Genomic DNA, 23,960 nt, shown 5'->3' with positions numbered 1-23,960 from the left:
TGCAGGGTACAGAGACAGGAAGGTGTGGACCTTGCCATCAGGGCACGAGCGGCTGCTGTCCTGGGTCCTGCGGAAAGGCTGCAGCCCGTGGGGACGAAGTGTGCTTTGGCTCCTTGCGGGTTTGTTTGCTTTTCCTCAAGCCCTCGAATGCTTGGAGGGCTCAGTGGCGTCTTTTGGAGACAGTGATCTCGTCCAGATCTTCATCTATCTATTCTAGGACCGAGTCTTCTTCTCTTTTCCAGCCCATGTGTTTCTAAAAGTACATGACGGTGGCCCTTCCACAGCTCCTGGTATTTTTCTGGAACTCTGGGATGAGAGTCAGATATGGTGCCTCTGGGTGCCAGCGAGGCAGAGGGTGGCCGTTTCAGGCTGGAGAGACTCCTAGGATGGCTTCTTGCTCAGCATCCCTTTTAGTCAGCCTGCGGCTTCAAGCCCCAGAGGAAGAGACACCCCTTCGCTCCCCATGAGCCCAGTCTCCATCCTCCTCCAGAATTTCCTCTTTCTGCCACTCACGGGGGTTGCCGTGCCTGTAGGTTCTGTCTGCCTTGTCAATGTTGTTAATCTCTCCCCTGCTCATGGACGTTTGTCCTGCTCCCCGGTAAGCAGAGGTGCCTGCTTTGAGACGTTGTCCTGGTCGTCCAGCAGGTGGCTCCGATGGTGGCCTCCAGCATGGCCATCGAGCGGGTGTACCCGGCTGTCTTCACGTGTTCCTTGTCATTTGCTTTGTGCATAGTCCCATGTGAAGAGGGTTGCCGTTGCTGTCGGTGTCAGCTGTGCCGCATGTGTCGGTGTCTGGCCTCCCCGCTGCCTCTCCCGTAGCCGCGCCCCTGTGGTGGGTGGACTCAGCAAACGTTTCTCATCTGCTGCCCCATCCTTCACTTGGTCGCGACACTGCATGTCAATCTCTTGGTCCCAAACTCCTGCATTCCGTAGCATGACACTCCTAGTCCCAACAGCCTGTTGACTTCTCTGTGTTGCCCGACCCCCAAGCAGAGACCTCCCCTTCTGTCGTTCTGGTTCTCTCTGTTGCTCCCCTCATGGGGAGTTCACCGGATGGCTGGGGTTACTTGAGTCCTGTTGACCTTCCCTTCTGATCCCCGTCTGTGTCCAAATGTCATTTCTGTCCTTTGTCTTCAATGGCAGCTTGCATGGCCGCACGTCGTCCAGACGCTCACAGCACATAGGACCTTGTGATGTTGATGAACCTCTGCATTTCCACTTAGGTGTCTCCTCAAATAAGACATGTCTGCAATACCACTTGGTTCCTCCTCGTCTCGATTGTGGCACCTTCGCTCTTTCCTCAAAAGGCACCAAATGGTGCCAACTTTCCAATGTTCCCAGCTCTGAGCCTTCCCTCCGGCCCCGTGCCTCAGTACTCGTTGGTGTCAGTCAACCCCTCGCGTCATACCCTCTCTGGACTCTACGTCTGCACATGTTTTTCTCCTTTTGCTATGTCCCTGCTCTTTCCAATCCTTCATGGTCCCTACCTAAGTCTGACCACTTCTGTGAAACCATCATTGGCCCTCCAAACTTTGGCAGTGTTTTTTAAAAAGATTTTATTTATTTATCCGACAGAGAGAGATCACAAGTAGGCAGAGGCATGCAGAGAGAGAGGAGGAAGCAAGTGAGCAGAGCCCAATGAGGGGCTGAATCCCAGAACCCTGAGATCATGACCTGAGCCGAAGGCAGAGGCTTAACCCCCTGAGACAGGCACCCCGGCAGGTTTTGAGACTCTGCACAACCTACTCCATGACCATGAGGTCATTATAGATGGTTATTAACACTGCGTTTCATAGATTTGTCATTTGCTGCCTAAGGGACATGCATTTCCCATTTGCTAATTAGTCCCTCAGTATAACCATGTATTTCTTCATTGTAAAGACCACAACTTCTGTTCCCTGCTGCCGTTAGCAGTGACCTGCAGAGCCCAGGGTGCATAGCACATACTCAAAAGGTAATTGGTGATTGGCTACATTTGAGATTTTCAGGAAACAGACATTTATTTTTAAAATTTTTTTATTATATTATTTAGTTACCATACCGTACATCATTAGTTTTTGATGCACTGTTCCATGATTCATTGTTTACATGTAACCCCCAGTGCTCCCTGCAATCCGTGCCTCCTTGATACCCACCACCGGGCTCACCCCCCCCCCCCCGAAACCCTCTGTTAGTTTCTCAGAGTCCACAGTCTCTCACGGTTTATCTCCTCCTCCCATTTCTCCCAATTCAATTTTCCCTTTCTTCTCCTAATGTCCTCCATGCTATTCCTTATGCTCCACAAGTAAGTGAAACCGTATGATAATTCACTCTTTCTGCTTGACTGATTTCACTCAGCAGAATCTCCTCCAGTCCTGTCCATGTTGCTACAAAAGTTGGGTATTCATCCTTTCTGATGGAGGCATCATACTCCATCGTGTATATGGACCACATCTTCCTTATCCATTCGTCCGTTCAAGGTCATCTTGGCTCTTCCCACAGTTTGGTGACTGTGGCCATTGCTGTTATGAACATTGGGGTACAGATGGCCCTTCTTTTCACCACATCTGTATCTTTGGGGTAAATACCCAGGAGTGCAATTGCAGGGTCATAGGGCAGCTCCATTTTTAATTTCTTGAGGAATCTCCACACTGTTCTCCAGAGTGGCCGCACCAACTTGCATTCCCACCAGCAGTGGAAGAGGGTTCCCCTTTCTCCACATCCTCTCCAACACATGTTGTTTCCTGTCTTGCTAATTTTGACCATTCTAACTGGTGTGAGGTGGTATCTCAATGTGGTTTTAATTTGAATCTCCCCGAGGGCTAGTGATGATGAACATTTTCTCATGTGTCTGTTGGCCATTTGTATGTCCATACAAATGGAAACAAACATTTAAAATGAGAATCAAAATTTGTTTTCTGTCTCTGCAGCTGAAATTTCCCTTTATTTAGAGAGGAGCGTTCCCCCTTTTTCTCCTTTGTGCCTTATTTACTGAGGAGCTACTTTCTGTTCTGTTGTGTGTTGCCCCTAATTTTGTTTTGTGGCTTCTAATAAAAACAAACAAACAAAACTCATCCTTAAGGATGACAGCAAATCCACAAAGGAAAAACTTAGCAGGAGCAGACACATTTTAAAGAAACATTTTCTTATCTTGCTTGCACTTGATTTTTCCAAGAGGTCATGGTACTTACATTATCATAAATATTAACTGAAATCCTGCCATTTTCCTAGTGAATAATTTTTAAAAAATTTCTCATGTTCCTCCCACCCACCTCCCTCTAATAACCATCTGCTTGTTCTCTGCAGTTAAGGGTTTGTTTCTTGGTTTGTCTTTTTTCCCCTTTGTTCCCATTTTGTTTCTTAAATTCCACATATGAGTGAAGTCATATGGTATTTGTCTTATTCTGACTTATTTCACTGAGCATGATGCTCTAGGTTTATCCGTGCCATTGCAAACTATAAGATTTCATTATTTTTTATGGCTTAGTATTCATTGTATTTATACCGCTTCTTTATCCATTTATCAATCAACAGACACAGGCTGTTTCCATAATTTGGCTACTGTAAATAATGCTGCAGTAAACATAGGGGTTCATGTATCTCTTCGAATTAGTGTTTTTGTATTTTGGGTAAATACCAGCCATGCGATTACTGGATCAGAGGGTAGTTCTCTTTTTTAACTGTTGAGGACCCTCCCTACTGTTTTCCAGGGTGGCTGCCTCAGTTTGCATTCCCACCGACAGCACATGATGGTTCCTTTTCCTCCACATCCTCGCCAACACCTTTTGTTTCTTGTGTTTTTGATGTTAGCCATGCTGACAGGTGTGAGATGATATCTCATCGTGGTTCTGACCTGCATTCCCTTGGCGATCAGGGATCTTGGGCAACTAGTTGTGTGTCTGTTAGCCGTTTGTATGTCTTCTTTGGAGAAATGCCTGTTCATGTTTTCTGCCCATTTTTAGTTGGATTATTTGGGGTTTTTTGAGTGTTGAGTTGTATATGTTCTTCATATGCTTTGGATACTAACCCTTGATCAGATATGTCATTCAGTAGGTTGCGTTTTGGTTTTGTTAATCGTTTCCCTCAGAAAGTCGTTACTCTGATGCGGTCCCACGAGTTCACGTTTGCTTCTGTTCCCCTGCCTCAGGAGGCACGGCTAGGAAAAACACTGTTACGGCTGATCTCGAAAAATTATTGCCTGTGCTCTCTTCTAGGATTTGTATGGTTTCAGGTCTCACATCTAGGTCCTTTGTCCATTTTGAGTATATTTTTGTGTGTGGAGTAAGAAAGTGGTCCAGTCTCATTGTTTCACATGTTGCTGACCAGTTTTCCCAACACCATGGGTTGAAGGGACGGTCCTTGTCCCATTGTGTAGTATTGCTTCCTTTGCTGAGGCTTAATTAACCACATAATTGTGGTTGATTTCTGGGCTTTCTAGTCACCCCTTGATCTATCTATGTGTCCATTTCTGTGCCAGCATCATGTTGTCTTGACGACTGCAGCTATGTGCTTTCGATCTGAGACAGGGGAGGGGCGAAGGGGCGTAACGGAGACTTTGCTGAGCAGACTCAGTGCGGGGCCCAGAGCCCGGTGTGCGGCTCCGTGCGGGGCCCAGAGCCCGGTGTGCGGCTCGGTCTCACGGCCCTGAGAGCACGACCCAGGCTGGAACCAAGAGTTGGACGCTCAACCGACTGCACACTCAGTCGCTCCCTACAGCTTTGTAATATGACTTGAAGTCTGGAATTGGGAGATCTGCAGCTTTGCTTTTCCTTTCCAAGGTTGTTTTAGCTGTTTGGGGTCTTTTGAGGTTCCATACAAATTTCAGTATTGTTTGTTCCAGTCCTGAGCAAAATCCTGCTATTGTTTCAATAGGGATTAGGTTAGATGTGTAGATGACTTTGGGTACTACAGACATCTTAACCATATTTGTTCTTCCAGTGCACAAGGATGGAGAGTCTTCCCATTGTTTTTGTCTCATCTTCCGTTTCTCTCATCAGTGTTGTGTAGTTCTCAGAGTACGGGTCTTTCCTGTCTGTGGTTAGGGTTATTCCTAGATATTTTATTGTTTTTGGTGCATTTCTAATTGATACTGTTTTCTTAATTTCTCTTTCTGCTGCTTCATTGCAAGTGCATGGAACACAATCGATTTCTGTAGTTTGATTTTTGTATCCCGTGACCTCACATTTTTTAGAAATATTTTCTTATCTCATTTATATTTAATTGTTCCAAGAGGTCATGGTTTTTACATACCAAAATCCAGTCATTTTCCCAGTAAATAATTTTGATATCAAAAGTAGGCATTTTATTTAAAAGATCTCATTGCCTTTATCCCGTAGAAGAGGAGGAACACATACATGATGTGTAAGGGAGTTTTGTTGTTATGACAGATGTTTAGAAAGGCGTCTTAACCTGATTTCAGAGTGCGTCTGCTTGGACTGTCCTTACGACTTCAGGGTGTTTCCAGTGAGATTTTCATGGTGTTATCTTCTACCCCCGTTCTGGCCTCTTGGGGAGTTGTAATGTAGATTGAGGAAAATCTACCTTCTATTGAATTATTAGTGACATTTTCTTTCTAGGTCGGTTTGGAGTAGACTGGTTTCCGATTCAACACTTGGAAATATAAAGTGAGGTAGGGATGAAAGGAATCACTGACGTGCGTCAGGTTCACATTTTTCCTTATTAATAATACGGATGACTGAAAATCAAGGAAATACCCCAATCACCTAAGTGAAACGTCCCTACTCTGAGCCCATGGGGTCCAGGGCAGAGCTGATGCAAACAACACACATTTTCCTCTTTCTGTTTTTCTCCCTGGGAGGCGTTTTGGGTGAGGGAGGGTGGCAGTCACGGGAGGGGAAACCACTGGATCAAGTCACGGGAGGGGTAGGCAGCAAAGAAACAGCTGGGATCACAGTGAGGCAGGGCCTTGGGGAGTGGCCAGGTAAGCCCTGCTGGTGACCGTGCAACCTGGCAGAGAACGAGTGTCGCCCTCACTTCCGTGAAATGTTGTAGAGAGCATTTATGACAGTTTAAAGGAAGTGACTAGGTTTTTACAAATAAGTTTTTAAGTGTTTAATCTCAGAGACTGTATAAGGCCTTACCGATTGCTTACCGCAGGCTTTCCACGATGCTGCAGGCCAAATCGAACAGTTTTGGTGAGAACAGTGATAAAATGCAAATAGAGAAATACCTCATTTGTGTCTCATTTTTAAGCAATGCCGAGTTTTGCAGAAGCGATTTTGCATACAAGTGATGCCTCTGAAGATAAAGCCACAATTTCTTCATTTTGAAAATCCCGTCTCCTGATGAAATCAGTCGTCATCCTGCACACAGCAAATCTCTTTGCTGGGTTGTTTGCTCTTTTCGAGAGGATTGAGGTCCCAGGCTTCTGTCTCACTGCCAAGTGGCTTCCGCTTGCTGTGTCTTCTGGGTTCTCCCGGGAACTCTGTGCAGTTTGTCCTGCCGCCTCTCACGGTGGGACGAGGAGTGCCTCCTGCTGCTGTCAGCGTCTCGCTCCTGATGGACTCACCGGACCCACCAGTGGGAGGCAGAGGGAGGCTCTGAGCACAGTTGCTCTGAGGGGGAGATGGAGACTTTCCCAGGAACGAAGCACGTGAACTTCCACATGTGGCCTCATGAGGTGGTTCTGATTCCTCTTTGCCCTCAGTTCAGCCTGGGAAGTGCCTCTTGTGGGGTTCTGGGCCTCGCGTCAGGGAAGGCTTGCTCGGTGCCCCTGGATTCTTGCGCCTCTGCTCTTTCTGCTGGTGTAAAGGTGGCCGTCTGGACGGCTTCTCGCAGCTCGGCTCGCCAGAGCCAGGTAGACCAGTGCCAGAGGTATTGTCCTGGGTTTTTTTTTCTTTGAGAGCTAATGTGTTTTGGGCTGTATTATTGAGCCGTAACCTACATACACTGGGATCTGGGGCATTCTGGCAAATGTACGCAAACACAGCATGAGTGGGGAGCAGATGACAGGTCTCCGTCCTTTGGCAACGTTTTCATTTCCACAATTTCACCCTCACGTTTGCAGGTGCTCAGCAACTCCGAACGGCCACCTGCCAAGCTGGGCAGAACGGCTGTGATTTCCTGCAGCCAGAGCCACCGGCGGCAAGGAGCCTCCCGGCCAGGGGCTGCGGAGGTGGGAGGCCGCCCCTCCCCACCCGCAGAGAATCCGCTTCCGTGCTGTCCCCCTTCGGTGCTTTCAAGGGCTGTGGTAGCTGCTTGTAGGAACCATAGTAATTTCTTTAGTTTTTTAATATCCGTCGGAGCGAAGAATCCCCTGGCTCACCACTTCACACCAGGAATCCCTTCGTGGGTCCGTTTTATCTCCTTTTCAAATGACGAATGTCTAATTTACATGCAGTGAACCTCGCCCTTCTCAGTGTGGCGATCGAGGAGTTTGGGGACATTCAGTCACGTCCCCGCCCACTCCGACGAGCACAGGACATCCGCGGCCTCCAGCTCCCTCGCGCCCCTCGTCGGCGACCCCCGTCCTTCCTCCCCTCCCTCGTGACGGGGCCACCACTCCGGGCCAGTCTGTCCGAGGTCCTGCCTCTTCCACAGTGTCCTGCGGCAGGAGCTCTGTCTTCCACTCACTGTCACCCACGTGGGTGGGGTGCGGTGACCGGCTGCGGCCAGGCCGGCGGCTGGGCAGTGACAGAATTCATCTCGCGCAGAACAAGGGAGAGAGGTTTATCGACAGGCAGCAGGGGAGCCGCGGCAGAGGAGACTGTCCGCCTGGAGGCAGCGGCGGGGACGGTGTGGTTAGGGGGAAGGTGAGGAAGTATGGGGAGGTGTGGGACTTTCCTTTTTTGGTACCTGTGCCTGGTTGGAGGTAGCCACGGCTCAGCGAGGGCCCGTGGATGTTTCGAGGCGGGTCCCCTGGTGGGCGCCGCGGGCCCCACTGCCTCACGCGGGTTTCTGCGGCTGCCGTCCACGGCCCGCGGGCGGCCTCTCCAAGATCCGTCTGACTCGTAGGAACCCACCAGCCGTGCCCTCACGTGCTGAGCCACGGCCACATTGCACACTTGCACACGCAACGCGGCGTGTTCGCCCGCTCCCCAGTTGAAGGACTTTGGGTTGTGCCCAGTCTTTCTGACAAGGGAGACGTTGGGGAGGACGGGTCGGCGGTGGATAGCTTGGAGTGGCCCACGGGAATCTGTGTCAACGGGGTCCATAGGGTCTTGCTCTCCAGCTCCGTCCCTGAACTGCCCGGAGGGAAAAGCTCCGCAGACTGGGGATAGACCCACAGGCCAGAGGAGGGGAAATTTTCTTGTCCACGCGGATCCACGGTCTTCCTTGATCTTGGTCCGGACAGGCCAGGCCAGAGTCAAGGCACTCGCCGTTTCGTGGAAAGGTAGATCGCCTTCCTGAGCGGCTGTCATGTTTTGGCAAATCACTGTTGAAGGCACTAACTCCTGCGGTGACTAAACCTTGTCCAAACTTCAGTCCTCAGGGTCTGGCTGTGGCCAACTGTCCCACGCCCGAGGACTCCTGCTTATAGCTCAGAGAACAAAGTTTCAGCTGCTAACACTGATGGTTTCTGTTTCAGGAAGACAATTCACGAATGTCTTTTAAGAAAAGGGTTCCCTTAAGACACAACAAAAAGAAAAAAGGTATGTCATGTAGATGGTGAAGAAATAGAAATGTGTATATATTCTGTAATAATTCAGCTCTGGGTGAGGATACTGGTGTGATCCTATTGTAGACAGCTGGTCTTTCTCATCTCTAGAAACACAGTTAAATGTCCAGAGGACGTTCAGTAGACAAAGGTCTCATGTCTCGCCCAGCACCCCTTTCTGGCTCCTCATCTCAGCCCCATAATAATAACATCACCAGATTAGAAATTCTTTCCTAAATTGTTTTCATAACTGTTTACTTATCATCATCATTTTTTAAATTTGTAGTTTTACTTACTTAAAAAAATTTTAAAAAGATTTTATTTGACACAGAGAGCGAGCGAGCACAAGAGGGCCACAGAGACAGAGAGAGAAGCAGACTCCCTGCTGAGCAGGGAGCCTGATGTGGGGCTTAATCCCAGGACCCCAGGATCATGACCTGAGCCAAAAGCACCCCTAGAGTTGTAGTTTTAGAGGAAGTTTGGGGTATATGCCTTTCTAGTGTAACATAATGACCACAAAGAGTGGGAACTGACATTGTACAGTATTAAATGACATAAAGCTTGGGAAATGCTTTGCAAATCGTAAAAATCCTATGGGCATATGAGCTGTTTATCTTTTCAGTAAGGTGGAGATTTTACAGATGAGGGGGCTGGGGCACAGAGTGGGTAGGTGTCCTTTCCAAGGTCACATGTTATTTCCAGTTTCTGAATTCTCCGAGTTGCAGCAGAACTCGGATGGCGTGTCTTCTGGGGTCTGAGGGTCTCGAGTCCGTGGGTAGGGGCAGAGGACCCTGCAGGTCATGCCATAGCCTCGATTCGTGGCTCAGATCTGTATCAGTACCTGCTGTGCTCTTTGGTTCTAATTTAGTTCCAAAGCAACACCTGCAGGCCTTTCCCTTGGAAGGGTGAGGGTTACAGTTCCGTGAGATGATAGTGTCTTCCCAGTTTACCTCACGGCAGAGATTACCTAGCTCTGTTTGTTGCTCCCGCTCCCCCTGTGGACCTGTGTGTGAGGACCTGGGCATTGTTCCCCTTGAAGAAAGATAGAGGGTGTCTCCACGGGAGAGGCTGAAGGGGGCTCTGCTGGCTCGTAGGGAGGAGATGCGCCCAAACTCCCTAGTCCTGTGGGCTGGCTGTCACCTATCATGTCTCACGGGCTGAAGTCTCTAGCAGTGTCCATGGCTAAAATAAACTAGCTTCCAGGAGAGCCTTGAGGGTTCTACGTGAAGGAGGAGAGCACTGGATTCTTGTTGGGCAGCGCTGCCAAGCGCCAGCGGGAGCCGATGTCTGGGGACCAGTGAGACTGGGTTAAAGGAGAGGCAGTGGTTTTCAGGCTCTCAGGCAGCAGTGAGGTTCTGCATGCCAGCTGACCTTTTATATTATTCCTCCTTTGTGAACTGGGAGTGGGGGACGCAGGCTGACGGAGGACCCATCCTACCTTATTATGTTTGGGACTTCAATTTTAAATTTTCATTATAATTGTTTAAATCTCCACAATCAAAATCTTTCAACAATTTCATTTTTATTTAAGATTTTATTTATTTATATGAGAGAGAGAGAGGGAAACTCAGTGGGGGGAGCAGCAGAGGGAGAGGGAGAAGCAGACTCCTCACTGAGCAGGGAGCCTGACTCTGGGCTCGATCCCAGGACCCTGAGATCATGACCTGAGCTAAAGGGAGATGCTCAACCACTGGCCACCCAGGTGTCCTTCAACAATAATTTCTACTGGATGTTGGGGAAATAGAATCTCCAGTGAATGCTGGCGAATGCCGACCTCTTGGGTTTCCCCTCTTCTTGGTAACTTAAGAGGAAAGTCATCATTCAGTATGATAAATGCCAAGGAGATGGCCAGAGAATTGTTTTGTTTCCTCTGAAAGAAAAGAAGTGGATTATAAAGTGCCTCCCTTGAATGTACTGCTAGAAGGTGGGGTTTGCCTGGCGTGGGGCTCACGTGGGGCCCCTGATCACCACCTCGCGGCCAAAGGGAACCAGCTGGGCACCGCGGGTAAGTTGTCCGGAATGTCCATTTAGTTGTAGGGTAAGGGTCTGAGCCACAGCATCTCTTCGTTATTTGATTTTTAACTGAAGGATGCTCTCCAGGTGACATTCATGCCAGAGAAATCCTCGTGAGCAACCCCTAACCTGTCTCTCCTCCCTGCCCCTCCTGTGCCCTCCCCTGCACTCAAAGTCTGGAATACTTTAAAAGAATCCCATTAAACACTACAGGCTTTTATGGAGCCGTAAGCATAGGAAACATACTGGACCATCTGCTTTAACGGTGCTCTAAAAATACGCACAGATTCCGCAGCGTCTCCATAGACGGTTCCTTTTTAAAATTTTCATTTCCACAACCTTGCCAGGTGACAATCCTCATTTTCCAAAGGAGAACAGAATAGCAACCTGCCTTGTCCTCGGTGACCTAGGTGACAGGAGAAACAGCAGAAATGCAAGCAAAGCCCTTTCTCTTCCTTGCAACGCTCCCGTTGTCAGGGAGGTGCCGTGCTGGCCGCAGGTCTGCCCCCACGCCAGCGCTGAGTCTCCTTGATGAGGTGACTATGAGTGATTTGATGACTCCTCCTGTTTTTTTTTTTAATTTTTTAAAGTTTATTTTTATTTTTTTAAATAAATAAATTTATTTACTTTTAGCATAACAGTATTCATTGTTTTTGCAACACACCCAGTGCTCCATGCAATCCGTGCCCTCCCTAATACCCACCACCTGGGACCCCAAGCTCCCACCCCCGCCACTTCAAACCCCTCAGGTTGTTTTTCAGAGTCCATAGTCTCTCATGGTTCACCTCCCCTTCCAATTTCCCCCAACTCCCTTCTCCTCTCCATCTCCCCATGTCCTCCATGCTATTTGTTATGCTCCACAAATAAGTGAAACCATATGATAATTGACTCTCTCTGTTTGACTGATTTCACTCAGCATCATCTCCTCCAGTCCCGTCCATGTTGCTACAAAAGTTGGTTTCCCAGTGGCCAGGTTGTCTCTGTGCTCTACTTCATGCGTCTGTGGTTCAATGACAGACTTCAAGGTCTCCGGGCACTTTTTCACTCGAATACAGTCCAGTCTGAAGCCACTGGAGATTGTGGCCCAGTGCAAAGATTGATTTGGGAGAAGGCAATGAGTGCATTTCACACCTCACTTAAAAAATGTCACCTTTCAGGGCACCTGGGTGGCTCAGTGGGTTAAGCCTATGCCTTTGGCTCAGGTCATGATCTCAGGGTCCTGGGATCGAGCCCCACATCGGGCTCTCTGCTCAGCAGTGAGACTGCTTCCTCCTCTCTCTCTCTGCCTGCCTCTCTGCCTACTTGTGATCTCTCTCTCTGTGTCAAATAAAATACAATAAAATCTTAAAAAAAAAGTCACCTTTTCCACCGAGTGCTTGTGGCTGTTCGTGGCCACCTGTCCCAGCGGCCTCTGTAGAAGCGGGTGTTTCAGGGCCCGGAGTTCTGGCCCCTTGAAACCCCCATTTCCAGAACAGTGCTGTGCTGTCTTACATTCTGTGTTTGCAAGATTCTGTTTTCTGGGGCCATGAGGCCATTTTAAGTCCCTGAGGTTTAATCCAAGATGGTAATAGCTTCATTTGTTTGTTTCACGTTACTGGGAATGATTCGTGGCTGCGTCCCATTGCTGTTATTTTTCTTGTTTTTGAAAATTGGGAAGTACTTCAGAGGGTGACCATGCTTGGAGATGGGTCTTTGTGGAGGTCATCAGGGAAGGGGAGGTCACTGGGGGCCCTGATCCCCACTGACCGATGCCCTTACAAGAAGAGACCAGGACGTAGACACACACTAAGGGATGACCACATGAGGACACAGGGGCAGGATGGCCACCTACACACCCACGAGAGAGCCCCGGGAGCAACCAATACCGCTGACACCTTGACCTTAGCCTTCTGGCCTCCAGGACCGTGAGACAGTACCTTTCGGTCCTAGCGGCCCTCCAGCTCTGCCGCTGTCTCTCCTGCAGCCCCTAGGGTCTGCCTGCACCCGGCACGCTCCCCACCCTCACCCCCCAGCCTGGGGCCCCCATACTCAGCTGCGTCTTCCTTGGGGGAGCATTAGAGTCCCATGTCTCTGTGTGCCTTGTCCCCAGCTGGTCAGAGCTTGGGGCAGGGAGGTGTGGTTAGAATTTGTCCCATGAGTTGGAACCTGTGACGACCAGCGGGGGCATGGGGCGCCGCGCACAGTGCTGTGGGCACTGGCATAACTGGTGGAGGGAAGGCTGTGTGTGACTTGGGGAACGACTCTGCCGCCTCAGGCCGAGGGTGACAGCAGGTGGTGGGTATTAGAGAGGGCATGGATTGCATGGAGCACTGGGTGTGGTGAAAAAATAATGAATATTGTTTTTCTGAAAACAAATAAATTGAAAAAATTAAAAAAAAAAAGAAATATTTGAAGAGAAGGAACAAAAGAATCAGAAGGAAAGACCGATACGTTTCCCGCTGGGATCCGGTCAGCTCCTTCTGTCAGCTTTTCTCAGCTGATGAGCATGTGAGGGGCTGCCCCGTCCCTGCCGGAAGCTGCTGGCGCTGGGCCTGCCACGCCCAGGGGTGGGCTTCGGTTCACCGGGGGCTCTTTGAGTTTTGAATCTAATCCTTGCCTTTAGCCAGAACTTGAGCTGCGTGATTCTAGAGAAAAGTGTTCGCTATACTTTCCTCCTTAGATACTTCCCTTACTCCTAAACCCAAGTCGTTTCTGAGAACCTCACACCTCTCTCTCTTTCGTGCTGGCCAGACTCACGCCATTCCTCTATAGGAACCGGTCTGGGGTCCTTCTGGGGAGGTACTGTGGTTTGGTCCCAGAAAACCGCAATAAAGCCGGTACTCCAGTAAGCGGATACTGCAATAAAGCAAAGTCAGATGAAGGTTTTGGTTTCCTACTGGATAGAACAGTTACATTTATACTACATTGTACTACATTCTACCTAGCAGTATGTTTACAAAACAATATACATACTTCAGAAATACTTTATTGCTAAAAAGTACTCTCATCGGAGATTTCAGCCGGTGGTAATCACCGCCCATAGGTCACCATAACACATTTAGCAATAGTGAGAAGGTTTGAGTTACTGCAAGAATCACCAAGTGTGGCATGGAGACATGAGGAGACATGAGCAGATGTTGTTGGAACAATGGTGCTGACAGACATGCTTGATTCGGAGTTGCCACAAACCTTCAATTTGTCAAAGAAACAAAAGTCAAAATACAAACCAGTATCTGCAAAGTGCAGTAAGGCAGATTGCAATAAACTGAGGTCTGCCGCAATACGCAGCCCCTCTCCGGTTTCGTAGGATTGATAATGTCCGCTCTATTACATGATCTTTCAAGGTCATAAAAATTATTTCTTGGTGTCTGTACAACAAGTTGAATTTATATGGCTGTTTTCCTCTTCCGAGATGGGACACTCTGTGCCTTATACGCAGGAATGCAGGAAAAGGGGCCTTTGTCCTACCTGAGAGCCATGGAAACAGGGTATAGGCTTTCTCCCGTTTATTGACGTCACTCCTCCAGAATGGTCTTGTGGAGAAGCTGTCATTGGCTACATTGACACTGATAAGAGAACATTTATATGTAGTTACTTACAAATTGTATGAAAACTGCTTGGGAATTGATGAGAAACAAAGTGTTAGTTGGAGGAGCTGAGCGTTCAAATGAACTATAAGAGTTTAATCAACGATGTGTGTGGAGGGAAGCGTGCTAGACCGAGAGCCGGCGAGTCCCCGCCCTGCCCCCCGGATCTGTGGCATCCAAGCAAGTCACTCAAACTCTTTGAACGTTACATTCTTCATCTCCAGAGTCGATAGCATCTGGCACTGTTGTGCTGTTAAATGAGGACAGGAATCTGGAGGTATACTGGGAGCTCTAAACAGCATCCGAACTTAGAGCCATTCTCCATTCTGTGCCGGCTTCCCTTGGATCTCCCCCAAGCTCTGCGGGTCTGTCTGGTGTTGTGGAGAGCACCTCCTTCTCCTCGCTCGGCCGAGGGCCTCTCCCGCCGTGTCACCTGCCCCCTCCTGCTGTGTCTTGCTTTGATTTCCTGCCATCTCTGCACACCTCCTTTGGACGGGTCGTCCAGTTGGCATTCTCCCTCGTTGCGTGCTTAAAAATAGTCAGGCTGAAACTCTTGCTGACATCGAATGGCCCAGGATGGAATTCTCACCGGCTTTCACCATACACTTTTGTTGAATTTCTTGGCAGATTTCACAGGAATAATACCTATAGCATAATGTGTTGTCATTCCTTTCCAATGAGATGCTGACATGTTTTCATCAGCATGAAGAAAAGAGAATAAACAGCTTACGACATGATGGGAATCAAGTCTAGGAAGGCACCTTAACGATCCGACAGCTATCCCTCCTCCCATCATTTCTCTTCTGATGAGCTTCTACTGTCATTACTATCTGGGTCTTAATTTTATGTGTAAAATAAAAGGCAAGGACAAAATCGTTGGTTTTCGGTCTTTGAAAGGAAACAGGGCAATGTTCTATAGTGGAGAACCGCAGGGGTCAAGGTTAGCACCACCAGTGATAAAGTAATGTCAGTCTCGTATACATTTTCGTACGGTGCAGGGGAAGGACGTTGCGTCTCTCTGCTCTTGCTCCGCCCAGCCCGTAACTCTGGTCCACGCATGAGAAGCGCTCAGCCACACCCCACCTGGGGGACGTTCTGTGAACACCCAGCCAGCGTCCTGGCCATGGGAAGCGAGGAGAGGCTGAGAAGCTGTCACAGTTCAGAGGACACTAGGAGACATGCCCGCTGGCTGCAAGCACGCTGGTGAATTCGGTCCTGGAACAGAAAAAGGATATTAATGGAAAAACTGGTGGAATCCAAATAAAACCTGCAATTAAATAGTATTGTCTTAATACTAACTTCAGTTTTTATTAATGCACGATGGTTACGTCAGACGCTGACTCCAGGCAGAGTGAGGTGAGGGGGAGGCTGGAGCTCTGTCAGCATCGCAGAGGGCACCGGACATGCGCTGTACATGACTTGGTGGTGACGAGGTCCAAGGTGTGGTCTTGGGAGAAGGACGGAGGACAGGCTTGCCAGATGTGATGAGAGGCAGAGCTGGCCCAGGGTTTGCCTCGAGTGGCTGCTGAGCTCTCTAAGGGCTGTGACAGAGGCTCTGGGGGAGGGACTGTGGATCGGGAGAGTCAGGGAGAGAGGGGTGGGGTGGCCTCAGGGAGAGGAAGTGGCCGGTGGGGCCCGAGGACAGGACTGGGAAGGGTTATAGGAAGGAGCAAGGGCTAACGGTCTGGAACGGGCAGCGAGGAGGAGGACCCGCCCGTCCCCACTTCCGAGCGTGTGGAAGGGCCAGCAGCCATCGCTGGGGAAGACTGTGCAGAAGCTGTGTCCTCAGGAGGGTGTGAGGTGGGTCACTTTTTCTGCAGGGCTCTTAGAAGCTTGTGTACCTCGGAGCCGCCATCTGCATCTGGAAGTTTATCCTGAGGCTGTTAATTCAGACGATTTCGTATTCTCCATTGCCAGACTGCATGTTGATTACAACTTGAAATAGCAAGCGGTGGTTCTGTGACTTAAATTTATTTCCATTTTAGGGGGCTTTTCTCTATGTCCCAAATTTTCTATCATGTGCACATTTGAACACAGAAAACTGAAATTATTTTAAAAATAAAATAGCCTATACTGGCCGCAGTCTGGCTCATTAGGTTACCCTGTTTTTCTAGGTCCCCAGTGGGAAAAGAATCCTTCAAGCCACCATCAGAGATGTTGTGACTTCAAACTACTTTTCGATTTAATTTGAAATTCCCTCTAAGGACTTGGAAAATGTCTTTCCTGATTTATTTTAAAACATTCTAGCCCACAGAGAAATCAGATGCCTAGGTAATAGTTACAATGTACAAAAATTAAATGCCATCTAACTCTGGGCTTCTAACTTTTTGCAAGGGAATTATACCCTAAACCAAAACATTGGATTTGTTTTCACCAATTGGAGGCTGAAATCTTCATTCACAGTGAGAGGCCACCGTCGACTGCGGCAGTCACAGAAGTAAGTGACAACGGAAATGAGGTTTCCGGGCAGCGCTGACTACCGTTCTCACAAAACGTTCCAGTCATGAATACTTTGAAGCGGACAAGTGATGGGATTCCCCGTGGACAGAGGCAGGTTTTCCTGACCTCCTCCAGCTGCTGCGGCGAGCCTGGCTCCGGGCGGCCTCTGGCCTCCCACGACGTCCTCGCGACCAGCCAGCTCCTGAAACTTGGGTTCCCGTTCATTCTCCTCTGCCCCAGTTTTCAGATGCCGCAGCTGCAGCCGGTGGCAGTTTAATCTTTCCGATCGAATCTTGTAACCGCGTCTCGAATTTCTTCCTCCAGAGGTCGTCAGCTCCCCCAGCTGCCCTTGTCCGTCTTGTCCGTCATTTCTTGCCAAAATGTCAGGCTTTCAGAAGAGCTTCAGTCTAGCTGTTTGGCTCCTGGATTCAAGTTCACCGACAGGCTTCTTAGCAGAAATATTTCTGTGTTAATCATGCCAGTGGAGACCTGGACACAGCAGCACACTCAGAAGCATGTATCCACGATAGGAGCGATATTTTCATGCCACGGTCCTGAGCTGGCAGCAACTCGGTAAACCTCAGGATACCTGAAGGCAGAAAAGAGAGCCAAATTGCCAGAGTCAAAGCCAAATTGCCAGAGAAGCTGTTACGCGGGGCAGACCCGCATAGGCTGCGGGAGTCTATTCATGTGGTTCCAGGTGTATTAGTGGGTTCTATCTTGCAAGCATTGATGTTAAGTCCTGCATTTCTTTCAGTGTTTTTCATTTTAGACCAAATGCTCGATTTTTATTGCTGTTTACTGTTGTTTTTGAAAGGCAGCTGCTGTGCAAGTTGAGCTGGTTTGCATTTTCTGGTTGCTCGAAGGGTACACCCGACACCTGCATTACACGGTTTACTGGTGTAACCAGAGAGACTCTGGTACCTAGCAAATCCTGTGCAGAGTGAAGGAAATGCCACCACGTGTCCCTAACTTTCCTCGCTGAAGCGGCACGAGGAAGCAGTTTAGGAAAAATGTGCTTTTCTTTAGAGGAAGAAAAATAAGGTCACTGTTCTGCCAGTTGCCCTGTGACTGCAGGAACTACAGTTTGCATGATGTGGGCACCACTTTCTGTGTCACGACGCACGGTTATCCTTTGGCTGAAATTGCTCTACACTCCCTCAAGCTACATCCCGTGGTTATGCTCCAGCCAACTCTTTAGGCGTAGATGGTCCATCGAAATCTCACGGTGTGTGAGCCCTTTGGTTAGTTTACTAATATCTGGATTTCTCTCTCTTTTCCAGCATCTCTCAAGAACCTCAGCGAGAATAAAAAAGTGGTTCCATTTCCTGGTAAGAGAGTGAATTATCGATGATCATTTGCGGGGGCACGTGTGACACATGCAGGTGGCTGTTCTGGCTCACTTTGTCCATTTGTGAGTTTCCCCATTGAAGAAGTCCCACGTGGGTTACTTTGTGCATCACCTGAGCCTGGGCACCCACCGGCCCTTCCGTCAACTGGCCGCCTCCCACTGGTATTACGTGGCCATGAACAGATGACTTACTCCTCACTAAGCAGGGTCCCCTCTAAACTGTACGTGGTAGGGCCGGGTTTTTCAGAGCGTGACAAGTGCAGGGTGAGACCCGCCGTACGGAGGTGCTCTCTGCCAGCCCACAGTGCAGTGCAGGCGTTATGCCATTACTGTAATACTTCACTGCACACTCTTCTAATATTTTGTAGGAAAAAAGGGGGGGGGCAGAGAAGAGGAAAAGTAAAGCTCCTGAAACCTGTGACAAGCAGTACAGATTCCAGACAGGAGACTTGAGACAGAGGAGGGCGTCCAGGTGATACCTTTTTAGCCCCATGGAGAGGTCCGCTGGGTCGTGGGCTCAGCTCTGATAGGAAACTGGGCACGTGTGTGTGACAACAGCATCATCTCATTGGCGACTGCACTCAAAGGACAAGGAGAGCTCAGGGAGTTTGGAAATATGTTTTATTGCATAATAATAGAACACATTTTATTTTCTATTAATATTTAACATAAGCTTATATTACATTTTATGGTAATCTATTACTCACGTAAATGTGCTTTAATATCTTAATTCTATTTTTAATCTCCCACATTCTAATTTTAGGAATGTGTTTTGGAATGCTCTATGTGTAGGGCTGGGGGATGGCTGGTTCTTTTATTCTTTATTGCCTTATTCTGCCATTTATCGGACATTTTCTGAGTCCCTTCCCGTGGTGCGCTGAGCTGGGTGCTGGAGACACAGGGCTGAGTGAGGCAGCCCTGCCTGCGCGGAGGGGCAGGTGGACGGTGAGCAGGGCCACAGCCACCCGCGGGAGGAGCGCGAGCGGCCCAGGCTGCTGAGCGGGCCCCCTGCGCCCAGCGCCTCCCCGGGTTTACAAAGAGCGGCTTGGGCCGTGCTGGCTCTCACTGCCTCGGCCTCGTTGGCTCACGGTCAGATTACCTCGGGGCAGTTCCTAGCTCCCCCTTTGCTGTTTAAACTCCAGCATGACCAGGAGAGGATCATGATCCATTTTTCTCACTCTGCTTTCATTCACTCACCACCATCAGCTGCGTTTTTAAGACTCGCATTTTACCCTGTTTCAAGAAGGAAATAACCGGAAAGAAATTGAGCTGGAACCTTGAAAGCGAAGGCGACGCCTGCGGTTCTTAAAGGAGCGGGCCGGGACTCGTGTGGACGCGGAGGGAAGCGGTGTGACCTGCCGGTCTGTGCAGTGTGGACCCGGGTCTGCGCCGGCGCTTGGCTGAGCCCCAGGCGTGTGCGTGCGTGAGGGGGGCTCAGTCCTGTTCTCCCCCCGCAGCTCACTTACGGCGGGCGGGGGGCGCAGGTGCACACGCGGGAGGCGGGCAGGGGGTGTCTCGCCGCCGGCCCGGGCCGGGAGAGGCCGCAGGGGCTATGGATGGTGCAGGAGAGGGCAGGATCCCTCGGGGGAGGGGAGGGTCCCACGTGCGCAGCTCGCGGCAGGGCCGTGGTTTCCCGCCACCCAAACGCAGAGGGCCTGTCAGGCCTGTGAGAGGAGGAGGCAGAAGTGTCCGGCGACTCCGTGTAAGGTGGTCTGCTGGCTGGGGAGGCCGCGTCACTCAGCCCCTGACTCAGGACTGTGCGCAGGAGCGAGTCCTCCTCCGTTCGGGGCCCGCGTGTCAGGACGGTGGGCAGGAGCGAGTCCCCCGCGGTTCTGGGCCTGTGTGGGGCGGAGGCCACACTGGTGTCCCTCCTTCCGGCTGGGACACTCGGCCGTCTTCCCCACAGGGCCTGCCGGGGAGCGGCAGGAGGCGCTGCCTCTGATGTTGGCCTCCCAGCCAGAGAGGCGGGACTGGGTCACAGCAGGAGTGTGTCCCCACGCGGAGGGGGCTGGCAGGAAGGGCCTAGCTGGCTCTGCCCACGGGGAGGGGGGGTGCGGTTCTTGCTGCAACCTTGTGTGTCATTTAGAGGGTTTGGGCCTTATCTTGTCACTGTGTCAGAGCAGAGGTGTGATATGGTCAGATCAGTGTTGAAGGTGATGACTTGGAGAACAGCAGGGAAGGGAGAGTGAGCCGCACCTGCACTCACAGCATTCTGGGGGGTGAGGAGGCCGGGCCTGGCCTGCGCTGTTGAGAGGAGCCAGCGTTCCCTGAACGACAGAGGCCTGGGGTGGGTGTGGGCTACCACTAGAAAGAGAATGGGCTTTGCAGGAGTTGACCAGATTGATAAGATTGGCCACAGGCTGGATATGGGGAGCGCGGATAAAGTTGGAGTTGGGGCTCTGGACTGGGGTCTAGGTCTTGGTTCTGCAAAGGTGAGAAAGAACAGGTTTGAGGGAGGGAAAGCACATCGGCTGAGACCCCTGGCTTCTCTGAGGTTCCAGGAGGTCTCTCACTGAAGGTGTTCTTCCACGGGCGGTCTCAAATAGCTCTTTCTCCAGTTTCCAGGAGCAGCCTTTGATTCCCTATGCCCAATGGCCTGTATCACTATAGGGATAGATGGTATCATCGTTGACGACTGTGGTTTGGCAAGTGGTAGTACCTCTTAATAAGTACCTCATAATCTTTCTGCTCCTAAAGGTTGTTTTCATGTGTTGGTTCCTTTTCTGGAGAAAGACAGTGGCTCTGGAGTCTTCTGCACTCTGATTCTTCCTTTTTGATATTACTAAAAGTGTCTTTTTTACCTCAGTGACCTGAGAAAAAGCAAGAGTCTTCCCTATGGTTTTTCAATTTTTAAACAACCAACAAATATATATTTAATATTTGGTAACACATCATTTATACTTGCTTTTCTCTTAAGCTTCTCTGTAACCTATTTTATGGTTATTTAAGATCTTATATCCAAGTGAGAGTAAAGGTGACGATGTATGTAAAGCATATTTTAATTGTAATATCCTGTGTATTATTTTTACTAAAATATTATCACTATCAATATGAAATCAATGATACAGTAGCAATGTTTGTCATTTTATGATTTATTTCACTTGGTTTAGATGGCTACTATGTTGATTGGTGATTTTGTCTTATTTTGTTTACTGAAAACAAGAAAAAGAATCATATGGCATTCTAGAGGAAAGAAACACACCTGTACTACTAGAAACCCCACTAGAAATAGAAGACCAAAGAGAACCACCAATGGAACAACAACCACAAGAGTCATCATTGAAACAATCAGAAGAACAACCTGAGGAACTAGAATTGCTCAAAGAGCCATATTGGAGACAAGCATCCCAAGAACAGACACCTGACAAGCAAGAATCACTTGAGTGGCCATCCTTGGGACAACAATTCCCAAAACAGATACCTGACAAGCAAGAATCATTTGACTGGCTGTCCTTGGGACAACCATCTCAAGAAGAGATACCTGACAAAAAGGAGTCATTTGTATGTCCATCCTTGGGACAACCATCCCAAGAACAGATACCTGACAAACAAGAATCATTTGAGCAACCATCACCGGGACAAAAAGAGATGACTCAGGGAAAAAACATTAAACAACAAATACCATGAAAACAAAATATGAGCCACGTTGTAAGGAACAACAGTCAGAAGCTACAAAGGATCATAAGGCAAATGAAAATAAAATTAGGCATTTTTTCACATTATACAGAAGAGGTATGCTAGTACAATATTAAAACTGTACATTTCATATTTTGGTGGCCAACATTAAAAACGAATGACCAAGACTCAATTCACCTGGAATTCCTTCCTCTGTTCCCTGAATGTGAAGCTGGAAGGGGAGGGAAGTGACTAGTGAGACATAATGTATCTTGCCCCCTGGCTCAGACCTTCATTTCTTGGGATATCAGTCCGTATCTGGCATTCCAGAGGGACTCCTCTGCCCTGAAATTGGCATATACTTACACCTTGACCTATGTTTACTTTCTCCTGTTTAAAAGTGAATTCAGGTATCTTATAATTATACATGTTATAATATACATCCAAGCACTTATACATCACACACACGGACACACGTATGTCTTATATGTTAGAAATTGATGGTAGAACCCATGGAAAGGTACAATTTGGTGATGAAGAGAATGGACTCTCAAGTCAGATGAAACAAGTTTAGCTTCTCCATTAGGTGTGTGAACTATGTCACTCATCCATAAATTGGGGTTAATAATCATACCTAATTCATAGGTTGTTGGAATAATTTAAAGCAATAATGTTTCTTATAAAGTGCTTAGGACAGTCCTGGACACAAGAAAGGCACTAAACTATGTTAGTTTATTTCATTTTGGTTGTTTTGGTTTTTTTTTTTTTTTTGTTATTTAGTGAGAGAAGACAAGCAGATTCTCTGCTACGATTATTTGTGGATTTGACCCTTATGGTTAACTGAGCTTTCCTGCCAGAACAAGGATTTTAGAATCGTCAAGGTCTTCACTGTTGTTAATGAGTTTTACAGTGTTGGCTTGTGGACGGAGAAAGGAGAGCTGCCATTCCACCATAATGATGGCTCCTTGACCTCATGGTGGACATGCCTAGAGCATTTATGACCCATAAGTAGGAAACTATAATCACACGGAAACCACCTTAGCTTTTTTGGTTAACTAGTAAGTGTCTGGTGGAGAGCCCACTGATTGTGATCTAGCTCCATGCTTAGTACATATTTTGGTGCTTGAAAAATAATTTTAGGATGGCATTTCCTGCTCCCGTTAGCCAGAGGCTTCTGTACCAGTGTCCTGGTGTGTGTCATCGTGTGAAGAGGATGCACTGGGGATGAGAACAGCAGGCCCAGGCCTCGTGCCACCTTTGTTGACTGTACGGTCTTGAACGTCTACTTGTCCTTTCCGAGCATCACCTGTTTTCCATAAAATGAGAATGTTAGAGCTGGGAGCAAACCCCGAGATGGCAGACGATGCAGCTGGCATTGTTCCATGGTCAGCACAGGGGTTTGGAGGCTGGTCCCGAGTCCCGTGTGACGGTAGCTTTAGGTGGCAGGGACAGGACTTGAACTCATGTGTTTCTTTTCTTTCTTCCTTAAAAAATTTAGTTCTAAATTACTGTAATACGCAACCCATCTTAGTACAGAATTATTGTATAAATCAAATGAAATAAACTCTCCGAAATTCCTGGTACCACCCTGGTGTAATACAGACCCATTTCATTTTGACAGACACATGAATACTGTTTCCTGTAAAATATCACATCTGGATGAGGTTTACACTTGGTGGGTAGATTAAAGGGGTCTGGGTGTCAAGGGGATGGGCTACTTAATTTCCTTCAGAGAGTTATTAAGTATGAAAACCAAATAAAAAATGCAGACCCAAATAATGTCATGGCGTCTTAGCACATTTGAAGGTGGGGCTGCAGGTTGGAAGGGGAGAAGATGGACAAAGGTTCGTCTTTATTTCATTTCATTTTAATTTTATTTTATTCTGTGTTTTATTTTATTTTGTTTTTAATCTTAATTCCATCCTAGCTAGCATACAGTGTTACATTGGTTTCCAGCGTACGGGACGGTGATTGAACACTTCCGCCCTCGGGGCTCATCATCGCAACCCCGTCACCTCCTTCCGCATCCTCCTGCTCGCCTCTCCTCTGGTGACTTGTTCTCTGCAGTGAAGTGTCTGTTTTTTGGCTTATCTCTTTCTTCTGCCTTTGTTCATCTGTTTGTTTCTTAAATTCCACAAATGAGCAAAATCGTACAGCATTTGTCTTTCTCTGGCTTATTTCACTTAGCATAATACCTTTTAATTCCATTTGTGTGGTTGCAAATGGCAAGATTTCATTCTTCTTTATGGCCGAGAAATATTTCATTATAAATATACCACATCTTTATCCATCACCTGTCAATGGACACTCGGACTACTTCCATATCTTGACTAATATAGGTGATGCTGCTATAAATAGAGGGATGCACATATCCCTTTGA

The 23,960-nt window shown here is 48.4% G+C and overlaps 1 protein-coding gene across 2 annotated transcripts in view; it reads left to right on the top strand.

Annotated features, from left to right (window-relative positions):
- Positions 1–21,767, top strand: part of DCDC2C (doublecortin domain containing 2C) — an 88,244-nt gene extending 66,477 nt beyond the window's left edge. For both annotated transcript variants that reach the window (XM_004745736.3, XM_004745737.3), the window contains 3 exons: positions 8,528–8,591; positions 17,898–17,945; positions 21,129–21,767. In XM_004745736.3, coding sequence (XP_004745793.3) covers positions 8,528–8,591; positions 17,898–17,945; positions 21,129–21,592 — 576 coding nt within the window. In that variant the 3' untranslated portion in view covers positions 21,593–21,767. The remainder of the gene's footprint in view (positions 1–8,527; positions 8,592–17,897; positions 17,946–21,128) is intronic.
- Positions 21,768–23,960: the final 2,193 nt, after the last annotated feature.

The sequence above is a fragment of the Mustela putorius genome, unplaced genomic scaffold (assembly GCF_011764305.1).
Source record: "Mustela putorius furo isolate JIRA1106 unplaced genomic scaffold, ASM1176430v1.1 tig00000813_pilon_pilon_pilon, whole genome shotgun sequence".
NCBI classification, from domain to species: domain Eukaryota; kingdom Metazoa; phylum Chordata; class Mammalia; order Carnivora; family Mustelidae; genus Mustela; species Mustela putorius.
Note: the sequence above shows the minus strand (reverse complement) of the source record. Positions and strands in the feature narration are given on the sequence as shown.